Raw genomic sequence first — 21,266 nt, 5'->3', positions numbered from 1 at the left:
CGGGAGGGAAGAGGCAATACCTTTGTTTTACCTGAGATGAACTGGCAGTTTGTCTAGAGTGCTTTCATTTCGGGGAAGCCCGGTGCTGATGCGTAAGGGTTAGTGTTCAGAATTGTCACCTTGTCTCACCAATACCTAGCACACATGCGGCCGACCCCATGCACTTCTGTGCCAGCTCAGTACTTGCCAGCCTAAAACATGGTAGGGGAAGCTTTTGGTTGCTTCAGCCAGGATAACGTTCTTGGACTCCTCAGCCCTAACTGAAGAAGGAGATGTCCTGGGGCAGCAGGGAATACTTTGTTTATCCTCATGCCCATTTGTGGTCATGAGCCCTATGAAGGATGCATGCTTTGGCTCATGGAATAGAATTTCCCAATTGCATGCTCGTTAAATGCTTCTAGGAGATGGGATCTTGGACACTCATCCCGGAGGCCTGGGCTTTGGTGATGGGCCTTGCTGTTCACACAGGATGGGTGTGATCTGTTACCCTCTGAGCCTCAGGTTCTTACTGTTATTAAAGAGATTAGCTCACTCCTCAAATACTTTAGAAAATAAGAGTGCAAACCTCTTCGCCATGGCTGAACCAGATATCCAGGTCAGTTCTGCATGACAGCCAGTACAGCTTTTGACCGGATGGGTGCCTGTAGGTGTACAACACGAGGTGCTCTGTGCGCACTGGGAGGCAGTATCCACAAGGCCTTGAAGATAAAGTTGTTACTCCATGAAAATAACGAGGTTAATTTATGTGTGTACTTTGACCAGTGGTTCTCAAACATTGGCAAGCTTCAGAATCACCAAGAGGGCTTGTTAAAGCACAGATTTCTGGGTCCCACCCTGATGCAGTATGTCTGTGGTTTTGTTTTTCTCTTCAGAAAAAAAAGGACCTTAGGAATGATCGTACTCCCAAACCTTATTAGGTAGGAATCACAATAAGACCTACCATTAGTTTTTTCTGACATGTGGCAGAGCATAAATGAATAATAAAAACACAATTTAAAAAAAAAATAGGCAATGTTTTTGCAAATACAGCATTATTTTTATAACTTATTTCTTTGTGAAATGTTAGACGTGGATAGACTAGAGCATAAAGCATGTACATAAAACTTAACGCTTTATCGGAAGTGCAACCAACCACCACCTAGGTTAAGAAATAAAACTTGGCAGCACCCAGAAGCTCTTTGGGGGCCCTTTCCCAGTCGGTGCTCCGTCTCTCCCCACTGCCAGCAGCATGTGGAGCTACTGCTCTAACATTCACGGTCATCCCTGCCTTGTTGCCAGCTTCACCACCTACCAGAGTTTCTCATAGTTACATAAATGGACTCACTACTCAACGTTTTTAAACTCAGCATTATGATCAGAGAATGTTCTCTGTATGATTTTTCTAGAGGAAAACCACACTCCTGTGTGTCCCCCACACTCTCAGTACTCTACAACACCAGCCTCACGTCTGACTCCAGATGTGCGTGAAGATGGTGTCCGACCCCACAGGTTACACGCTTAGCCCTACGAGACAGTCCCCCTGCCCCCACTTCTGATTCCACTCACAAGTCCAGGTTGTTACCTCGGCTTCTGACCAGCTGACTCTAAGTCAGAGGTTTCCACAACCCCTCCTTGATTAATTCGCTAGCAAGAGTTCACAAATTTCACAGAATTCAGGAAACCCGTCTGCTACTTATTAGAGTACCAATTTATTACCAAGGACATCAAGATGAACAGCCATTGGAAGAAGTACAGAGGATGGGGCCCAGGAGGGTCTCAAGTGCAGAATCTTCTGTCCCAGTGCATGTTGGTGCTGGGCCTTGCCAAGGTGGACCTTGGGTGAGTGCCAACTGGGATGCCCACTGCATGTCCCTGTGACCATGCAGGCCACCTTCCTGCATGTCACCATCCCGGAGGCTCATCAGACAGTGTTTATGGAGCAAGAATGAACTCCCTGACTCTCTGTTTGAACTCTCTGACACTGGCCCATCAGAGAGACAGAGGGGCACCTCATTACTGCTGGTTGGGGTCGAAGTCCAGACCCCCTTTCCCCACCGCTGTGGTCTCCACTGACACTGCCAAGGCTCCCCCCCCGCCCCATATTAACTTGGATTTTATTTTTATTTAAGTTGATTTCCAATGTTGTGTTAGTTTCTGTTGACAGAGAAGTGATTCAATTATATATATATATATATGCCTTCTCTTTTTATATATATCATAGGATATTGAACGTAGTTTCTTTGTGCTATGCAGTAGGACCTTGTTATTTATCTGTCCTGTATATAAAAGCTTGGTGTCCAGCAGGAGTAGGAGAGCCCAGTTTTCCACTCCACCTCCTCGGACACCGCCCTGATGCAGAGAGACTGGGCTCCCTTGTTTTTGGCCCCCCAGGCTTGTAAGTCTAGACCCTCTACTAACCACTTCCTGGTGGGCATAGGGCTGTCATTTTTTCCTGTGGTGTTGAGTAGGATGGAGCAGTAATTGTCTAAATTTTCTCTCGTTAGGCTGTCCCTTTCATGGTACTTTGGCTAAAGGAAACGGGCTTTTCTTTCTTCTTTTTTATTTTTTTTTGTCTGTACTCCTTGGCATTTCTGGTTTACTGGCTTTGTTAGCTCCAATTCTGGGACTTAGGAGGCATAAAGAAAATCTATGAAACTCACCAGTGTGTCATTCCTCAGGTGCTGAGGTCTCTAATTAGCCTGCCTTCTCTTCTCAATTTATCCAAGTCTGTGCTTGCTTTATACATACATACACACACACACACACATATATATATATATAAAACGTTCCCTAAGATTTTTAGCTGTACTTAGTGGAAGGAACAGGGAAAAGTGCATCCGTTCCATCTCCCCAGAAGAAGGTGGCATATATAGGTTTAAATCCACCCTTCTTCCTGTGAGATTCTGGTCTGCACTTCCCTGCCCCTAGTCCTTCCCTTAAACATCACTGGGCTACACTGTGTCACTTATGACATCTTTTAGGCTGTGATGGGTTTCTACTACTCGTTGCTTATAGAGCTCGCAAGCAGCAGAACAGCTCATCTTGGACACCACTGTCACTGTGCATCCAAGGAATTGATGAATTGATATTTCATCTGGACCCATGCCCGTCTCTAACAAATAGCCTTCTCATTATTCAGGAAACCTAGAGAACTCACTTCTCAAAAAATATCTTTCAGAGGACACTGCCCTGTTGATCCTGAAATTTTCAAGTGTATTGCAGATAAAATGAATGTTCTTTTCCTCCCAGGAAAAATGAAACAATGGTGGAGAGCTGGTTTAGTATGAATAGTTGAAATACTGGCTTCTGCCCAAGTAGACTGATAACAAATTACAACTCACACCCATTCATCTCATCTGTAGTTGAATGGAGGGTTTTCCATTCCCAGCTGTCTAGATAGAAAAGCTGTCCCTATTGTCTGACTGCCTTGATGAAATTCTTGTCAGCTGGCAAAGAACAGTTACCAAGCAATTAGGCAAATTGTTGCTTCTTGTCCCATTATGGATAGTTTACAGAAACTTGTGCCGTTTGTAGCAGGAGACAGCTTTCAGGTTACCATAAAATTGACAGTGCTCAAAAAATAATGGCCAGGAGAATAGCAAAAGAGGAGCCTACTGGTCAGCCTGATTTCAGTTCAGAAAGACAGTGTGAGCTGTCTTCAAAACTGCAAAGACCATGATTTCCTTTTCCTTAACGCTCCTTCTCTAAATTGGCTTCGAGAGCACGTAGAACATGAACCTTTCAAATGACGAAAATTCAGCTGTAGCCCTAGATTTGAAAAACAAGACCTTTGAGAATAAAATGCATGCTCTGTAAAAGCGGAGTGTCTAGCATTTGTCATTTTCGGTTTTCATTAAATGCTCATTTTCAGGCTAAAGTTAGTCCTGAGATGAAGAAACATAATTACATACAAATGAGTTCTTAGACAAATGTTAGGTTCATGATTAATTAATTACTCTAATATTAACACCTGTTCCCTCAGCTCTGCAAAAAAGGAGGAGAACCGGGAAGGTAAAGGAGGCCACAGGCAGAAACTCAGCCAGGATGGAATTGAACAGATGGTTGAAAGAAGAGGCATGGAAGGATGGGGCCGAGAGGAGGGGTCAGTGAGGCTGAAGAAGCCTGGGCAGTGGCAGTCGTTGCTGTTCAATCACTGAGTCGTGTCCGACTCTTTGCAACCCCATGGACTGCAGCACACCAGGCTTCCCCATCCTTCACCATCTCCCAGAGTTTGCTCAAACTCATGTCCACTGAGTCGGTGATGCCATCCAGCCATCTCGTCCTCTGCCATCCTCTTCTCCTTTTACCTTTTCTTTCCCAGCATCAGGGTCTTTGCCAGTGGGTAGGGAGTAGCAAATAGTTTAGGAGGGAGGAAGCAGTGGCCATGTGGCCTAGGACAGGGACCCCTGGCTGGGTCTGTGGGTGGCAAAGAGTTGTTGGGAGAGATGCAAATGGAATGGAATAAAGGAGAACCAGGAGAGGTGGGGGAGAGGGCTGTGCTCTGGAATGCCTGTGGGAGGTGAGGCAGTGATGGATTGCCTCTTTTCTCTCAGAGACAAATGGGAATGAATGAGATAGGAATGGGAATGACAGTTCAGAGAAACTGCTTAAGGAAAGAGAGACTGAAAAGGTTTAATGTAGGTGGCTCGAGTCTTCATATTCTCTGACCCAGGGCCCATCTGCAGTCAGGACTCAATAAATGTCTGTGGCATAATTCAATGAGTGAGTGAGCAAAGAGAGCCCTGAGTTGGATGGAGGAAATTTTGTCCTCTAAACCTCCGTCTTCTATCACTACAGCTGGTTGTTGTTAAGTCTCTCAGGATAAGGACAGGGTAATTGTAGACCCTTCATGAATGTTTTCTCCGTGATTGGATTAAATGGGGAGAAACACAGAATTCTGAACCGGTGTTATACCACGGAGCTGAGACACTAATCTCAAGCGTGTCTCCTTTTGAAAAGCCATCATTTGTTTTTGATTTTGTAGAAGTCGCTAATGGAGATATATGTGGTTCTTCATTTGCCTTTAGAGGTTTGAGGTTTCTGCACACAGGTTTCTTAGAACACTCTGTTCAGTATGAATTGGAATGACATTTCTCATGTGAACCCATACTTGACAACATTTAATATGAATAAGCCAGACTGGTTCGAAGAGAAAAAGACATTCTACTCTTTTAAAAACCTGTTACATTTAAGAACACTTGCAAGGGCTCTGTCTCAAAGCTTTAATTTTTTCTCTTCTTTTTTACGCTGGTGACACTTGATGTCCTGAATTTTGAGGTATTTGTTGCTTTAACGAAGATTTATTGAGCATCTGCCATGTATACCTACTGGGCCAGTGTTGGAAAGGCAGGCTGACCCTCTCCAGATTCCTGGGTCCTCGAGGCCCAGAGAGATGAGTCGTGGTCCAGGGTCACAGTGAGTCCGCAGCAGACCCACGGACTGAATCCAGTGCTCCGAGCCCAGGCTTCAGACTGCCTGTCCTTCACTCCTTCTGTCCTCTGCCCTTCCCCTGCCAACCGCCTGTTTAGGAAGGTGGATAGAACCTGGGGACCTAAATAATAGAGCCAAGAAGTCTGTTGGGTCCTAAAAGATGGGGATATGCTTGGCATGAGCACGCGGGCTCTCTCATGCCCTTGTGGCCTGGGCAGCAGACGGACCCGCCCGCACCCTGCGGGGAGGGGAGCCGGGTGATTCTGGCACACCCGTGGGCCTGGCGTCACCTCTGTCCTCTCGTCGGTGTGCTGAGCGTTTGCCAAGTCCAGCACCGCTCTTGCTCGTTTACTCACAGGCAGAGGTGTCTACCTGGCCCTTTACCGTCTTGTAACAGCATCTCAGAAAGTGAGTAGGCCTGCTTGGGCCTCTTCCCCAGGGATTGTGGACAGTGAGCCGGCCTCCCCCGTTATACTCCCCGGTGGTTCTGCGTTTAGGCCACATCCTTGCCTTTGGAGCCGGGGTTGTCGGAATTGGTCATATGGATACAGACTGCGTTGTCCGGGGGCTTTGCGGGTGGCCGTGTGGATGCCCCTTTGTGACCCCAGGATATTTGTGTGCCTGCATGCTCGGCTGTGTCTGACTTGTGACCTCATGGACTGTGGCTCACCAGGCTTCTGTGTCCATGGGATTTTCCAGGCAAGGATACTGGAGCAAGTTGCCATTTCCTTCTCCAAGGGATCTTCCTGACCCAGGATCAAACCTGCATTTCCTGCACTGCAGGAAGATTCTTTACCACTGAGCCTCCTGGGAACTGAGCATTGTTATTCCTAACAGAATACTCTCCACGGTATTCCTTTATCTAGGAGTGCTCTGGCCTGTTGCTTCTGCCTGATTTACCCAGACCTCCTTGGAGCACACATTTGAGTCAGTCCGGGCACAGCCCGGATGTACTTACCAAGGTGCTGTCTTGCTGCCTGGTCCCCTTTGAGCCCAGGGTCCTGGGTTCCAGTTGTTTCCGCCACCCAGTGCTGGGCTGCTGCGGGCAGGCCACTCCCTCCCCTCAAGGTGGTGTTTCCTCCTGTAAAGCAGTTCTCACGGCCCCTGCTTCGCAGCTCCAGCCACTGAGAGACGTGGGAGGGGAGAGGAAGGGAGCAGAGGGCAGGAGGAGCAGTTTGGGAGCACAGAGTCCTGTATTAATGTGTCCTGTTACTTGCTAATTAAGACTCCGAGGCAGAGCTGAGTGAGCGCTCCATCTCCATGCTGTCTGTCCCTGTCTGGCCTGAAGCCCCTTCAGGAGCCTCTAAGTGAGAAGTTAGCCATCCTCCTCCCTCCTTTTCCCTGAAGCCGCAGGGGAGGGCCAGCCCACTCTGGGCTTTCTGCAGCTCCCCTTCCAGAGCCGTGCCTCTGGGAGGACGGCTGAGCTGTCAGACAGTCAGGTGTTTTTGAACAGCTGATCGCAGAGCACAGGTAGTTACATACCCAGGTTTCTTTGTCTGTTGGATGGAGGTGGGCTTCACGTGATTATTTCTTGGTGTTTCTTCTGTTTGTTTTGTGAAGGCAGAGGGGACATTGACCGAAAGAATGAAGAGGATCTGTGTTGGGGCAGGGCTGCAGAACACAGGGCAGATTTGAATCCAGGCAGTACCCTGGGGAGACCCTTTTAACACAGGACACTGCAGCTGGGGAGGGGCTCGTTAGAAATCTCGTATGGACTAAATTGTGCCCTTAGCTTCTGTCGAAGACTGGTTCGTTAAATTCAGTTCATGAAGACACAAGGGCAGGACAGGCCCAAACACTTAGGCAGTGTTGGCAGGGGGATGTATTTGGGAAGAACCTCTTTGCAATAGTTCTCAGCCCTGGCAGCACATGAAGTTTCTGTGGGTGCGGTGAGACCCAGGCACCAGCAACCTTCAAAGGTCCTCTTCAAGGTGCAACCAAGTTTGAGAGCCAGCTCTAAGATTAGAGGGCTCCGCGTGGGGGTGGTCATACACGTCCTCTTCCGGCAGATTTTGCTGGTGAGCACCGCTCCCCCGCTCCCCTTCTTCCAACTCAGCAGGTGCACTGAGCTGTGGACGGGAACCTTGAACCGCCACCAGCGAGGAGCATCTGATGCAGGATGTATATTTCCTCCCAAGCGGCACAGTATGAATCCTGAGACTGGTTTCTGTAGCCTTTAAGCTGTGCTCGGCTTTCACAGCCCCTCCCCTTCAGAACTCAAAAAACGTGGGAAGGAATAAAAGGCAAGGCCATTACCACCCATTTCCTTTTGATCCGTTGCAGTAAAGAGCAAGTGACAAAAATGCACAGAAGAGGAATGTGAGTACCCACATCCCCTCTGTTTACAAGATTGGTTGTTTCGGAGGCAGAAGGCTCTGGTGAGAGTGAGGAGCGGGGAGGTGATGCCTGGCGGCTGCTCACCCTTCTTGCCGTGTTTATTTTCCCGTGTTCGGGACCAGTGACCAACTTGATGAACATGCTGCCTCTGGTTCGGTCTGTTTCATTTTCTTAAATCCTGAGAGCTGACCTAAACACTCCGAGGTTTGCAATGCAAATTACATGCACGGTGGCCTCGAGTGACGTTAGTAGTTCTGTGATCTGGGACCTGTCACTGTCAAAAGTGCAGTGGGATCAAGAGGCACAGACCCAACTGAGTCCTGCCTGAGCTGCAGGGGGGTCGGCGGCAACCTCTCTGCCTCCCTCTGAGGTGGGCGTTGCCGCCGGAGGCGGCTGGGAGCAATCTTGTGTGGATTTCCCTGTCTGGGTCCCGTGGTTCGGTCTCTCCCTCACGAACACAATCTCTTTTCAGTCCGAAAGCCAGTGTTTGGTAAGGGATGGTGAGTGCAGATTCTTCTGACCCAAGCCCACTGCTCTCCCTCCCGCCCCGTCCAGCAGCCCCACGAGGGCATCAGCCGCCTCTGAGAGGGATGTGGTGACCGAGCCGGCCTCACTCCTTCACGACACACTCTGGGTCAAGCAAGGGGAGCAGCACCATTGATCCCTCACTTGTGCCCGGCGTGTGCTTCACACATATCATCACATTTGTCCTGAGGCCCCTCCGACGGGCCTCGTCGCCCCTCTCCCCTAGACACGGACACTTGACTGTGGCCACATGCGGATGACGGTGCAAGGACTGGAACCCAGTCACATGGCTGCCGAGTGGATTGTCTTTCCCTTGGCTCACCCTCTCTCTCCCTCTTTTTCCTGGAGCAAGGAAGGTCAGCCTGAGGTCCACAGGAGCCGGTCACCCTCACAGACCAAGCACTGTTTTCCTCTCCGAAACAGTCGGGTGGGCCTCTGGGACTCGGGCTTCTCCGGCCGTTGTCGAATCACTGTGCAGGGCGGTCCCGGCAAGGCCGGCTGGGTTATTGATCTGTGCAGTCACTGAGGTGTGGGGGGCCGGCCTCAAGGGAGGACATTTTGATCCTCGTTCATGTTGAGTGAGTGTCACCTTCTCCGCTGGGCCTCGGATTTGGCTGTGAATGTGCAAAATATTTCTAATGCTAAAAGCCAGGTATCACTGAATGTAAAAACTGCAGTGTGGCGGAATGAGACTTGTTGAGATTCTAGATGCATAAATTGGGTCTCTTGGCAGCTGGATTGCACTTTGCAGAGCCCAGGGGGTTATAAAAGTTGACATCTTTATATAGATATATGTGGAGTGTGGCTGAATTGCAGTTGCTTTTAGAGCTATAACTTTGAATTGCCTGAATTTTTGTTTTAAAAACAAGGATGGTTTTGCATGGGGGTGGGCTTATTTGGAAAGCAGAGCAAGAAAGGCACGGGAGAGAAAAGGGCCTTGGGACACAGGGAACAGCCCTCGTGTGAGGGCCCGGTGGTCTCGCGGAGAGCCGAGCTGGCGCCATCCACAGCTTGGGAACCCCCGCCCCCAGACAGAGGCTCCCCTCCAGAGGACAGGCAGGGCTGGGCCCGGGCATCTGGGTGCTGTCGGCTGGGTTCCAGCGGGTGACCTTTAAACCTGTCCGCTCAACATCTGTTTCACAGGTGGGGATAAACTGGTGTTGCATCAGGAACAACCGGGAGCCTCTCTAAACGGGAAATGTATTACATGAATTTTTTATCCATTTTCCCAAGTCAGACAGCTACTCGGAGGCATATTGAGTGATTTAAATTTTAGATGGTAAAGTCAGTCACTCCTTCCCCGTGAGTAGCATCACACACACCTAACAGTTTCAAACCCGTGTCCGCCGGCTCCCCACGCTTGCCAGGCCTCCCCTCTGCCCGGTCTCAGCCTTGGCAGACGGGCTGGTGGCCACAGCGAGCAGCAGCCCCACCTGCACTGCACTGCGTGCTCAGCGGAGATGGGGCCACCCCAGCGGGAGAGGGAAACCTAAGCTAGCTTAGGCCCGTTTCTACTTTTGCCAGGGACATCTGATTGCTTTTATGGACCACCCTCCAGAGAACTGCTTGCTCGTTCCTCTTAATCCATCTGTGGTTACAGACTCCAGCTAAGAAGATCGAAACCCTTCGAGCAGGGTTTCTCACCTTGGCGTTATTGACGTTTGGGGCCGGATAACTTTCTGTTCAAGGGGCTGTCTTGTGCTTTGTAGGGTTTCGGCAGCATCCCTGGCCTCCGCCCAGCAGATGCCGTTAACGCGCCCCCAGCCGCAGCCCTGCCAGTTGCCACATGCTGCCTGTCTCCAGTCGTTATCTGGGGAGCAAGTGTCCCCATCGAGACCCGCTGCTCCAGGAAGAGGCAGGGCGCCCTTTCACATCTCAGTGGATGCGGACCCCCCAGAAGACCTTCGTCTGCAGGGCTGGGTTTTAAATGAGTAGTTCCCAAAACATGGGAAAAGAGTCTCATTTTCTAGCCAGTTGACTACAGGTAAAGCTTTTAAGCAGTTTAATTTCAGAAAGATACCTTTGATGATTTTTACTGAGATGAGGCATTAGAAGACTAGAAGTAGCTGTTTGGATTTTTTTGGCTTTTTGTTCCCTTCAAGTCAACAAAGCAGAGGGAGGGAGGTTCCAGAAAGGTTCTGTGGGTGTTTCAGGAAATGCCTTTCCAAGCAGGGTGCTCCCAGCCAGCACACTTAGTATGGTTCCTGTGAGACTGGACGTCTGCCCGGGCAGTTCTTCGTGGAATGGCGGTGCTGAGGGTCATGCTGGGCCCTGTGTGCAGCAGGTGGGAACAAATGGGCGGGAGCGACGCTCCTGTCCCCAGGACGTCCCCAGCCTCCTCTAGGCAGGAAGCGCCAGCATCTCAGGAGGGGAGACAGCGCCAGTGAGGCAGCTGCGTGTTGCAGCAGTTCTGCTGGGATTAGAATGGCCGTCCCGGAGCCGTGGTTTTCAGGCTGTACTATTAGCAGCGGGTGTGGTTTTTTTTTTTTTTTCTTCAAATGACATATGTAGAAATGCAATATATATGAAACAGGCTGAAGGAGGAATGGAACCTTGAAGGCAGAGTGGAAGGAGGGGTCCGTACCTCCTACCCACCGTCTCACCTTGGAGCTGACACTTCCCAAGACACCGCAGTCTGTGTCACCCATCTAACTGAAAGTAGCCTAATATTTGGTTGGATAATGATCTTCCCCCCGCCCCCCCTCGGCTCCGACTGGATCTATCATCTTTTTTTTCTATTTTAGATAAAAGCAGTTTTCCAAACCACATACCTAAGGGAAGATTATCATGCTGTTCCATGGCGATGTAATTTTTACTCTCTGTCTATGAAAGCAGATCCAGGGGCTGAGGAAATATATATGTACATACGTGCCTACATACATATTCATTAGGAGTATTTTGATATTTTGTTTTGAAAAATTTAAATATACAGAAAAACAGAGAAAAGAGCTCAGTCACTAGATGCAACAGTTGTCATTATTTTGTCATACTTGCTTCCCCTGTTTCTTTAGACCTCTAATGGATAACAGTTTTAAAAAGCATATCCACCCTAACAAGGTCTGGGAATATTTCCACCGCCTTCCCCTTCCCCCGATCCTGTTTGCTATTCCAGTTCATCTTGTGGACCTGTGTAACTTGAGTTCAGTTTATGAAACTCCCATAAGGGATACAAATTTGATTTGACATTCCTATATCTATTTAGTTTTGTTCAACATCAATTTGGGGGTGCCTTGCTGTTTCGAGACCTGAGCATACATGATGAGCAAAATGAAACGGACCAAACATAGCCCCTGCCCCAGGTTTTGTTAGAAATGGAAGTTCTTAAGTTGCTTATCAGGAAAGTGAGTTCTGCCCTAAGCTTGCAGGGCCGGGGGGCGGGGCGGGGGGGCGGCTGGCTGGTGAGGAAAATATGATGGGATGAGGATGAATCTGGAGGTTTGGGGGCGCGAACAGACCCACAGTGTGCTGGTCTGATTCTTGTGTCAGTGAAGTGCTTTGTGTCCCATGCTCTTCAGACTCGATGCCCATGCGCCCCAGGAGCTGGTGTGGCCTGTGTGTGCGTGTGGCTCCGGCGTTGGCAGGGGCGAGCTACAGTGTGGGCAGAGTTGTTAGACTGGCTGGTTATTCACTCCCTGCCTTGCAGGGGCGAGTGGAACCTGTGATCAGAGTTATTTGTTTTCTGATAGTTATTCCTCTGCTATTGTTACAAAACAACAAAAAAAGGACCCAGGACTCTTCCATGGGAAACATCACCCATGGGGGACAGGAGGAGTTCACCTGCCACCCTGCTCAGCTGCTGCCGCCCTTACCCTCCTTTCCTGGGCTTTAGAATCTCTCCTTATTCACTCATCTGGAGAAAGACTGGATCGATTGCTCTTCTGATAGAAGTATGCCTTCTGTCCGTCGTCCGTGACAGATGAACCATCTGGAATGTCCCCTGCCCTACATCCATTGCTCTGTTAGCTCTCCTTGGCAGTGAAAGAAGAGCCCTAGAAAGGAAACAGTGACGACGCAGAGGTTTTTATGCTTGGTTGATTTCCTCAACTGCAAACCTTATTGGTTAATTAATTAATTAAACCTTATCAGCTGGTTAATTAACAACCTGATTTTACAGATTCTATAGCACATGTGTTCTCAGGACAGAAAATACATTTTGGGAACGTTCAACTTAAGCTTGGAAATACAAGCCAGGTGGTTTTTCACTAAGTTTATGAACACTATTTGATAACGTTTCTAATGGGCCTTCCTAAGTAGACTCCAGCGTGATTCACATAATGGGATAAATGGAATATAATGAGTCTAAAAGAGCTATCCAGCCCCAGTTGTATCTAGAAACACAGGTTTGTTTTCCAGTGAGGATCGTACCGAAGCTAGCAAATATTACTCTTGAATTTTGTGATTGCTTCCAAAATGAACTACATTTATGAATTAGCTCTATGGCCCCCAAATATGTTTATGCTGACAAAAAAGGGAGTACTCAAGTCTGTACAGTGTAATTCAGCTGTTACTTGCAAGCATGGGGCTGTGCAGAAGACTTACATCGAGTTTCTCATCATTAAACAGGCCCTGGGAAAGGTTGCCCAGGAGGTCGGCATTTCAATAACATCTCTCTTCCCAGAATAAATTGCTTCTTCCCTTATTTCACAAATTGATAAAAATATTATAGATTGATAGATATTTTTGCAGAGTGATTGCTTTTCAAAATTGAATCTCAAAGCAGATCCATATGTTGGGAGAGGGAATGTTTACAGTGGCCCATACATAATTTTACCCCTCTTTGGCAGGAAATAACGACGTGTTTACCGGATTACTACAAATGGACTCAGTATCTCTTTATTAAACTCTACGAAGCTGGGCTGGCCTATCAAAAGGAGGTGAGTTAAAGTTTGTTGTTGTTATTATTTAGTTACTAAGTTGTGTCCAATCCATTTGTGACCCCGTGGACTGTAGCCCACCAGGCCCCTCTGTCCATGGGATTTCCCAGGCAAGAATACTGGAGTGAGTTGCCATTTCCTCCTCCAGGGCATCTTCCCCACCCAGGGTTTGAACCCGCGTCTCCTCCATCTCCTGCATTGGCAGGTGGATTCTTTACGACGAGTCGCCTGGAAACCCCATGGTAAGATCAGCCTTAGATGGTGGGAAATGAGTGAAATAGTATCCTCGCGTGGCCTAGAGCTGCAGTGTCCAATATGACGATGGCTGTTAGCTGCATGTGGTTGCTGAAATTTAAAGTAATTAAGATTAAAACAGTATTAAAAATTCAGGTCCTCAGTCGTACAAGTCACATTCAGATGCTGGTAGCTAGTGCTGGACAGTCTAGATAGAAAACATTCCCATCATAACAGAATACGCTTTTAATCATTATGGTTTTTATGGGGTTTTTTTGTTCAGTCTTCTCTCCTTTTCTTTTTTAAAAAAGTATTTAATTTTTAATCGATGGATAATTGCTTTACAGTATTATGTTGGTTTCTATCAACCATCAACATGAATCAGCCATGGGTTTGCCCCTCCCACTTGAACATCCCTCCCACCTCCCTCCCCATCCCACTGCTCTAGATTGTTACGGAGCCCCGGTTTGAGTTCCCTGAGTCATACAGCACATTCCCGCTGGCTATCTGTCTTACATATGGTAGCGCATGTTTCCACGTCACTGTCTTCATACAGCCTACCCCCTCCTTCCTCCCCGCTCAGCCTTGTTCGTAAGTCTGTTCTCTATGTCTGTCTCCGTTGCTGCTCTGCAAATAGGCCCAAAAGTACCATCTTTCTAGAGTCCATATATAATGCATTGGTATACGATATTTGTTTTTCTCTTTCTGACTTACTTCACTCTGTACAGATTCTAGCTTCATCCACCTCATTGGGACTGACTCTGATGTGTTCCTTTTTATGGCTGAAAATATTCCATTGTATACATGTAGCACAGCTGCTTTATCCATTCATCTGTCAATGGACATCTAAGTTGCTTCCATGTCCATGTCTGTTGTAAACAGAGCTGCAGTGAACATCGAGGTACATGTGCCTTTTGCAGTTTTGGTTTCCTCAGGCTATGTCCCTAGGAGTGGGATTGCTGGGTCATATGGTGGTTTTATTCCTAGTTTTTTAAGGAATCTCCATACTGTTCTCCATAGTGGCTGTATCAATTTCATTATGTTTTCAATTAAAAAATTTTAGAATCAGTATAGCAACTCGTGTAGAAGGCTTAGTTTAGAATATCAGGATAACATGAATTTTCTTAAACCTTGACAACATAAAAAGTAATCTAGCTAACAAAAGTCAGGAGGTGGAATTGGGGAAAGAGAAGTAGAAGCAAGTGAGAGATGATCCCTATGTATTTCATAACAAGGAGCCATAGAAGGAGAATTAGACATTTATGTCTATTTTTTTTTTAAGTTGAAATGTAGCCATTAAAGCTAAAGATAAAGGTAGCAGAAACTAGAAGAGGAGTCTTGTGTGAGGAAGGCTGTATGCCCGTGCTCAGTATCTCATATAACATGGCAGAGGGTCAGCAGAATTGTCTGAAGATAGTAATCAAACTTAAAGTAGTACAGTTTTATTACATAAAGTTATAATGGTAAATACCAGAAGAACTAATAAACAAAGCCTGCTAAAAGAGTATTTTTATAATCACTTCAGATAATTATGAATGTCCTCCTTTAATACTGTACCAAAACTCAACAAGTGATGGTTTCTTAAAGGTCAGTTGCAATGTTGAATCTAAATATCAGTGAACTTTTTGCACCCTCGTTACATTAAAATGTTTTGGTCTATTTTACCCTTCGAATGAATGTTTTACCCTTGTGTTATTATTGTTATGAATATAGTTTTGACCTGCCAACCCCTTGTAGTGGTCTCCAGGACTCCAGAGGTTTATGAACCACACTGAGAAGCTCTGTACAAAGTATACAATCCCAAACCCACTCTCATCTTTAAACTGAGGATATTTTTAAAATATTGGTTGTTTAAAATACAATGTTGTTAATTTTTTTTTTTAAGTATTCAGTCCCCATTAACATTTGGGATACATTGAAAGTGAGAACTTTGTGGAGTCAAGTCATACTCATCTGTAACCACTGTAAACGCTCTTGAGTCAGTTTAATTTATTAACAGCATAGCTGTTCCTGTGCCCAGAAGCTGGTAGGTGAGGAGAGGGGAGAGACAAAAGTGCCTGTCCAGGGTGCTGACGAAGCTGGTAGGTGAGGAGGGGGAGAGACAAAAGTGCCTGTCCAGGGTGCTGACGAAGCTGGTAGGTGAGGAGGGGGAGAGACAAAAGTGCCTGTCCAGGGTGCTGACGAAGCTGGTAGGTGAGGAGGGGGAGAGACAAAAGTGCCTGTCCAGGGTGCTGACGAAGCTGGTAGGTGAGGAGGGGGAGAGACAAAAGTGCCTGTCCAGGGTGCTGACGAAGCTGGTAGGTGAGGAGGGGGAGAGACAAAAGTGCCTGTCCAGGGTGCTGACGAAGCTGGTAGGTGAGGAGGGGGAGAGACAAAAGTGCCTGTCCAGGGTGCTGACGAAGCTGGTAGGTGAGGAGGGGGAGAGACAAAAGTGCCTGTCCAGGGTGCTGACGAAGCTGGTAGGTGAGGAGGGGGAGAGACAAAAGTGCCTGTCCAGGGTGCTGACGAAGCTGGTAGGTGAGGAGGGGGAGAGACAAAAGTGCCTGTCCAGGGTGCTGACTGCAGCAGGCCTTGTTGTGTAGGACGTATCGTTGTGTTGTTACAGAATAATTTTCAAAAGTTAGAAACATGACTCCCATACAAATATAAAATGAACATGTGTCAAAGATTGTATTCAGCTCGTTCATTAGCAAGAGAACCAGCTGTATGTTAAGACTGGTTCAAATGATATTTCAAGGAAGGACGATTTGTAGAGTCAAAGGCATGTGAAATGTGTTTGCTGATAGAATCAAAACTGCTTAGTGTCCTCCCGGGCATAAACCTAGTTTTGGGGACAGTCTTTCCGTGAATCAGAAATCATTTGCGTTGTCATTGCCTGAGAGCCATTTGTGTCACTCTCAGACAGAAAGCTTTGGTGTTGCTCTGTGTTTTCTGTAGGTTAACCTCTTCTTTGGCACCCTAGCGGAGTTGTATGGGGTTGGCCAAAGCATTCATTCATGTTTTTCCATACCATCTTATGGAGAAACCCAAGTGAATTTTTTGGCCAACCCAATAAAATAACTTAATAATGAAGAGGGAGTCAAACAAAGGTAAACATCCCTAGAAAATCAGATAATCCCTGGGGGCTGTGGCTCTGCTAGCCAACTCCAGCTTGCCTTGAAGAAGCAACCCCTTTTGCTAAGTTTGGAATAATTTTTCTTAACAGCATTATTCAACATTCAGAAGCAAAAGGGTCAGAAGGGAATTGGTGGGAAAATATCAGCTTCCCACTCTCATCACCAGGTTCTGTGCTAACCGAGCAGCCTGGCAGACTCCTTCCCAGAAGAGCCTCCCTGCTCAGGTGGATCAGAATTGTACGCCAGTCAGGTTTCCACACCGGAATCACCCATGGGTCCGAGCAGAGGGATTAAGAGATCACAAGCCACGTTGTGTATCCCAAGTAATAGCAGGAAGGACAGACAAAAATCAAAGTTACTAGAACACAAAAAAGCTACAGCAAAGCAGAGGACATCCTGCAGGTAAAACTGTTCTTTAGAGTGTAAGCAGTGGTACACGGCATCAGTTGGATTAGCCAGTGTTAACTATCCTCAGTTGCTTTGTTACTCTTTCTGTGGATGCGATATGAAAGAGGTAACACGTTAATATAGCAGTGTAAACAGTTCTTGCACGAAGCCCTTGGCTGTGTTGATAGCCCTTTATGAGACACTTGATTTTTTGTATCTGTGTGTTGTATAGTTAAGCTGACTCTGAATATATTGAATATTTACTGTAATATTCCTTCATAGGACACTTGCTTCACTCTTTATTAGTGCTGCTTCAGTTCTAAGTACATCAAACCCAAGTAGGAAGCTTAACCTCTTCAATATTGGGTTGGAGCCAAAGCCAGTCATAAACACTGTCTTAGGAGCTGAGTAACTTTTCTAAACATGGAAGGGATTCCAGGGGGTCCCCCACTGCATGAGCACAACTGTGCTCCCGGGTCCAGATATCTCTTCTCCCCAGTGATTTCCAGATCAGTGTCACACACACACCTCTCTGATATCCATACCCCTGGGAATTTGGTCCAGTCTTCCCTCTGACTCCTTCTGTCATGGAAACAGCCTATATTCCTTTCCTGATGCTGCTGCTGTAACAAATTACCACAAACTGGGTTGCTTAGAACAACACAGATTCATTGTTTTACAGTTTCTGAGGTCAGAAGTCCATGAAATAGGTCTCACTGGGATACAAATCAAGATGTTGGCAGAGCTGCCTTCTTTCTGAAGGCACGAGAGGAAAATCTCTTTCCTTGCCTTGTCCAGCTTCTGGAGGCTACTCCCAGCCTTGATTTTGGACCCTTCTCCATCCTCAAAACCAGAGCATCTTGAAATCTCTCTGACTGTGCTTCCATTGTCATATCTCCTCAGACTCAGACTCTGACTCTTCTGCCTTCCTCTTTCTCTTATAAGAGCTTTTTTTCATTACTTTGGGCCCATCTGGTTAATCCAGGTTAATCTCCCCATCTCCAAATCCTTCATTAATCAGATGTCTTCCAAGATCCTTTTGCCATGTAGGTGGCACCGGTTGCAAGTGACGTAGGACGTGGACATCTCTGGGGTGTGATTGTCTGCCTACCACAAGCCTCTTCTCCCCGCTTCAGAGGGTTGTTACGAGGATTAAACTGGTGAATGCTTGTGGAGAGGCTGTATGGTGCCTGGCACAGAGTACATCCTTAATAAGTGCCCATCTGTGCATGCCTGTAGTCACCTAGGGTCATTATTATATTTAAATTGGAAAAGCAAAAAGTTAAAAAATCCTGAAGCTTCCTGGCTAATTCTGAGGCAGCCTGCACAAGGAAAGGTATTACAGAAAAACAGTGTAGATTGTCTCATGGGTATTCATTTAGAAAGACAGTGTTTTTACTGCTGGTTATTGATTTAAATTTTTTTTGATGCGTTCTTTTAAATCACTTAAATGACATGATCTAAGGAAAAAAATCATAAATAGAATGTAACATGCACACTGGGTACATTGTTTGAGGACCAGAGTTGTCTCTAATCCAAAGTATTTTTTTCCAGGTAGATTTCCTTTTATTGGATAGCCGTCTTCAAATTGGCTTTAAAACATAAAACATACTGATATATCTATTTTTATAACCCTTTCTATTTCTGGGGTTTATTTCAAAATATAAGCTTTGAAGTTAGCATAAGAAAGTTAATTTGATTTAAAAAAAACTGCATATAGCATACTTTGTAAAGCATATTTGGCAAAAAAAATAATTCACGTATTAATACTTTTCCTCTAATGGCATTGTCATAGCCTTTTAAAAAAAATAATAAATAAATAAAGATAGCCTTAATCCTTAAATTCAGTTCTGCTGTAAGTATAAATGGACATTTAGGGAGAGTATTTTAGCAGAGCATTACAAAGCAGAGCTGGAGTCTAACTCTTGTTCTTAACAAGCACTGTCCATCAAAATGTTTATTTCCATCGAAGAAGCGAATCTGTTCTTGCTGTCACGGACCAAAAATATTTTCAGCCAAAAATATGAATAGAGACTTCTTCTTGGGAGAACATTAAATATCACCTCTCTGGTTAAAAAAAAAGAAATTCCGTGGATGTAGCTAGTAGAGAGAATAATGATGCCGTGTTCTACTTGGACGTTCTAGGGAACTGTGGAGCGCCACTTAATCTGTGAATTTGTCTTTGACCCTTGATTTCAGTGGCAGCTGCTGCTAGTGTTAATTCACCAGCCTAAGCTACTTAAAGAGACGCGGGGCACAAACAGGCAGCCTCTCCCAGTCTGCCCCCTGGTGTCTTTGGAAGGTAGTGCAAGCAGCAAGCGGTGGCCTTGGGAACTTTCCACCCCCCCACCCCCCACCCCATTCTGGACCGAGTCCAAATTCAGGCCCATTCTGGATGGAATAGAGCAAAATCGATTTTGAGAATTAGATCCTTTAATGAGATCTATGTGGTGTTCCTTAATTAAGTGAGCTTTTGTCAAGAAAAAAGCTAATAGTCCTTGAGAAAATCAATACCCTAAAGCATATCTCACCAGCCTTTGGAACCTGAAGCTGCATGGCAGGATACTCAGAAAAGGTCTCCAGTCATACGGAAGGAGAGCTTGAGGAGAAAGAAGCCAGGGAAATGATGGGGAGCAGCCCGAGCCTGACTAGTGGTGCTGTGGCCAGGCAGGAGCCAAAAGCATGCTAATGGAGGATCTACTCTGTTAAGACTGGCAGCTGGTGAAGAGGGTGAGGGCCAGGGAAGCAGGCGGAGAGAGGATCCAGAGGAAGGACAGGATGAGATGAGAAAGGACGAGCTTTGACACAGGAGGCCTGCTGGGGCGGTAGGCACCAGGGTGTCCGTGTCGCAGAAAAGAGGGCTGATAAACTCAGGCTGATTCAATGCTATATATCACCATATTTAAAACAGACAGCTAGTGGGAAGTTGCCGTATGACCCAGGGAGCTCAGCCAGTGCTCTGTGACAACCTGGAGGGGTAGGCCAGGAGTGGGGTGGGAAGGAGGTTCAAGAGAGAGGGGATATATGTATCCTTATGGCCGATTCACGTTGTTGTATGGCAGAAACCAGCACAACATTGAAAAGCAGTTATCCTCCAATTAAAACTAAGTTTTAAAAGCATCAGAATGAAATTGCCTTGAGAATCCCCAGTAGACCCCATGGTCTTCCACGACTTCAAGAGCTCAACAGCCAAGAAGGGGAGGGGAAGGGGACAAAAATGATGCAGCACCCACAATCTGGAATCTGTACAAACCACAGTCTGTACAAACTGGAATCTGTGAACACGGTCGCTTCTTGCGTAGAATCGTGTTGTGACGTGCATTTCTAAAATGCTTTCTGAAAGCTTCCCACAAATCCCGCAGACCAAAAAAATGTTAACCTTGGCATTTAAGCCTTGATCAACTTGGGGAGGTTCTGTTCTTCAGGATGACGGCTCATTCTGTGATGTTGCTGGATAACTTGTCTTAGAGAAGCAGTGGGCAAGTCAGCTAGAGTTCAGTGTTTTTGCAGGTGTTTTACTGATTTCAGTATTGATTTAAAGTTGATTGGAAAATATAGAGATAGGCTGTATTTTGCTTATAAGACTAGTTGACTGTAAGGAGCATGGCGTTGGCCTCGGAGGTGATAGAGACCATAATTAACCAGGGGAGTGACCACAGTCAGTGAAGCTGTCCATTAACTGTATTCTGTGGAGCATGACTGTGCTTGCTTAAAAATCAGGGCATCCATCAAAGTAAGTGTTCAAGATGTGAAAACCCAGGAATGCCAGATGAAAGAAGACAGACCATGGCTTGAAGGGAAGCTGTAGGTTAGAGACCGTTACGTAAGAGAGGAGACCCAGAGAAAGATTTGGAAGTCAGCTCCAGGCCTTCAAGAGGCCATGGATGCTGTGCACCCTGGACCCTGCAGGCCCTGCATTTTGACCACCTGTGGCTTTACTACCTGTAGAAAGGCCAACTCTGAACTCTGAACTCTGAACTCTGTGCTCGAGATGGATCACGGTCCTGAGAAGAAACAAGACTGAGCACTTACAAGAATGCATCTTTTTTATATTAGTATTATTTGGCTGCAGCAGATCTTAGTTGAGGTATGTGGGATCTGGTTTCCTGACCAGAGACTGAACCCAGGCCCCCACTGCATTGGGAGCACAGACTCTTAGCCACTGGACCACCAGGGATGTCCCTTTGATTTGAATGCATCTTTGATTAGAAACTTTATTTCCTTTTGTATTTTTCTTCTCCCCATCAAGACTTTCAGTGGGGGAAGATTGCTTCTGTGTTTTTGCTTCTGTTTGTCTTTCATTTGATAGCAGGGTTTTATTATAATGTGTAAACCTCTTAGGAGCACACATCCCTCAGTGCATTTTGTAACTTGGAGTCTGAGG

The 21,266-nt window shown here is 46.5% G+C and overlaps 1 protein-coding gene across 1 annotated transcript in view; it reads left to right on the top strand.

Annotated features, from left to right (window-relative positions):
* LARS2 (leucyl-tRNA synthetase 2, mitochondrial) overlaps nt 1-21,266 on the top strand; it is a 148,020-nt gene that overhangs the window by 44,278 nt on the left and 82,476 nt on the right. Inside the window, exon 6 of the mRNA XM_010862414.1 lies at nt 13,056-13,145. Within this exon, the coding sequence (XP_010860716.1) occupies nt 13,056-13,145 (90 nt within the window). The remainder of the gene's footprint in view (nt 1-13,055; nt 13,146-21,266) is intronic.

Source organism: Bison bison, unplaced genomic scaffold (assembly GCF_000754665.1).
Source record: "Bison bison bison isolate TAMUID 2011002044 unplaced genomic scaffold, Bison_UMD1.0 scf7180017864482, whole genome shotgun sequence".
Taxonomy (NCBI): domain Eukaryota; kingdom Metazoa; phylum Chordata; class Mammalia; order Artiodactyla; family Bovidae; genus Bison; species Bison bison.
Note: the sequence above shows the minus strand (reverse complement) of the source record. Positions and strands in the feature narration are given on the sequence as shown.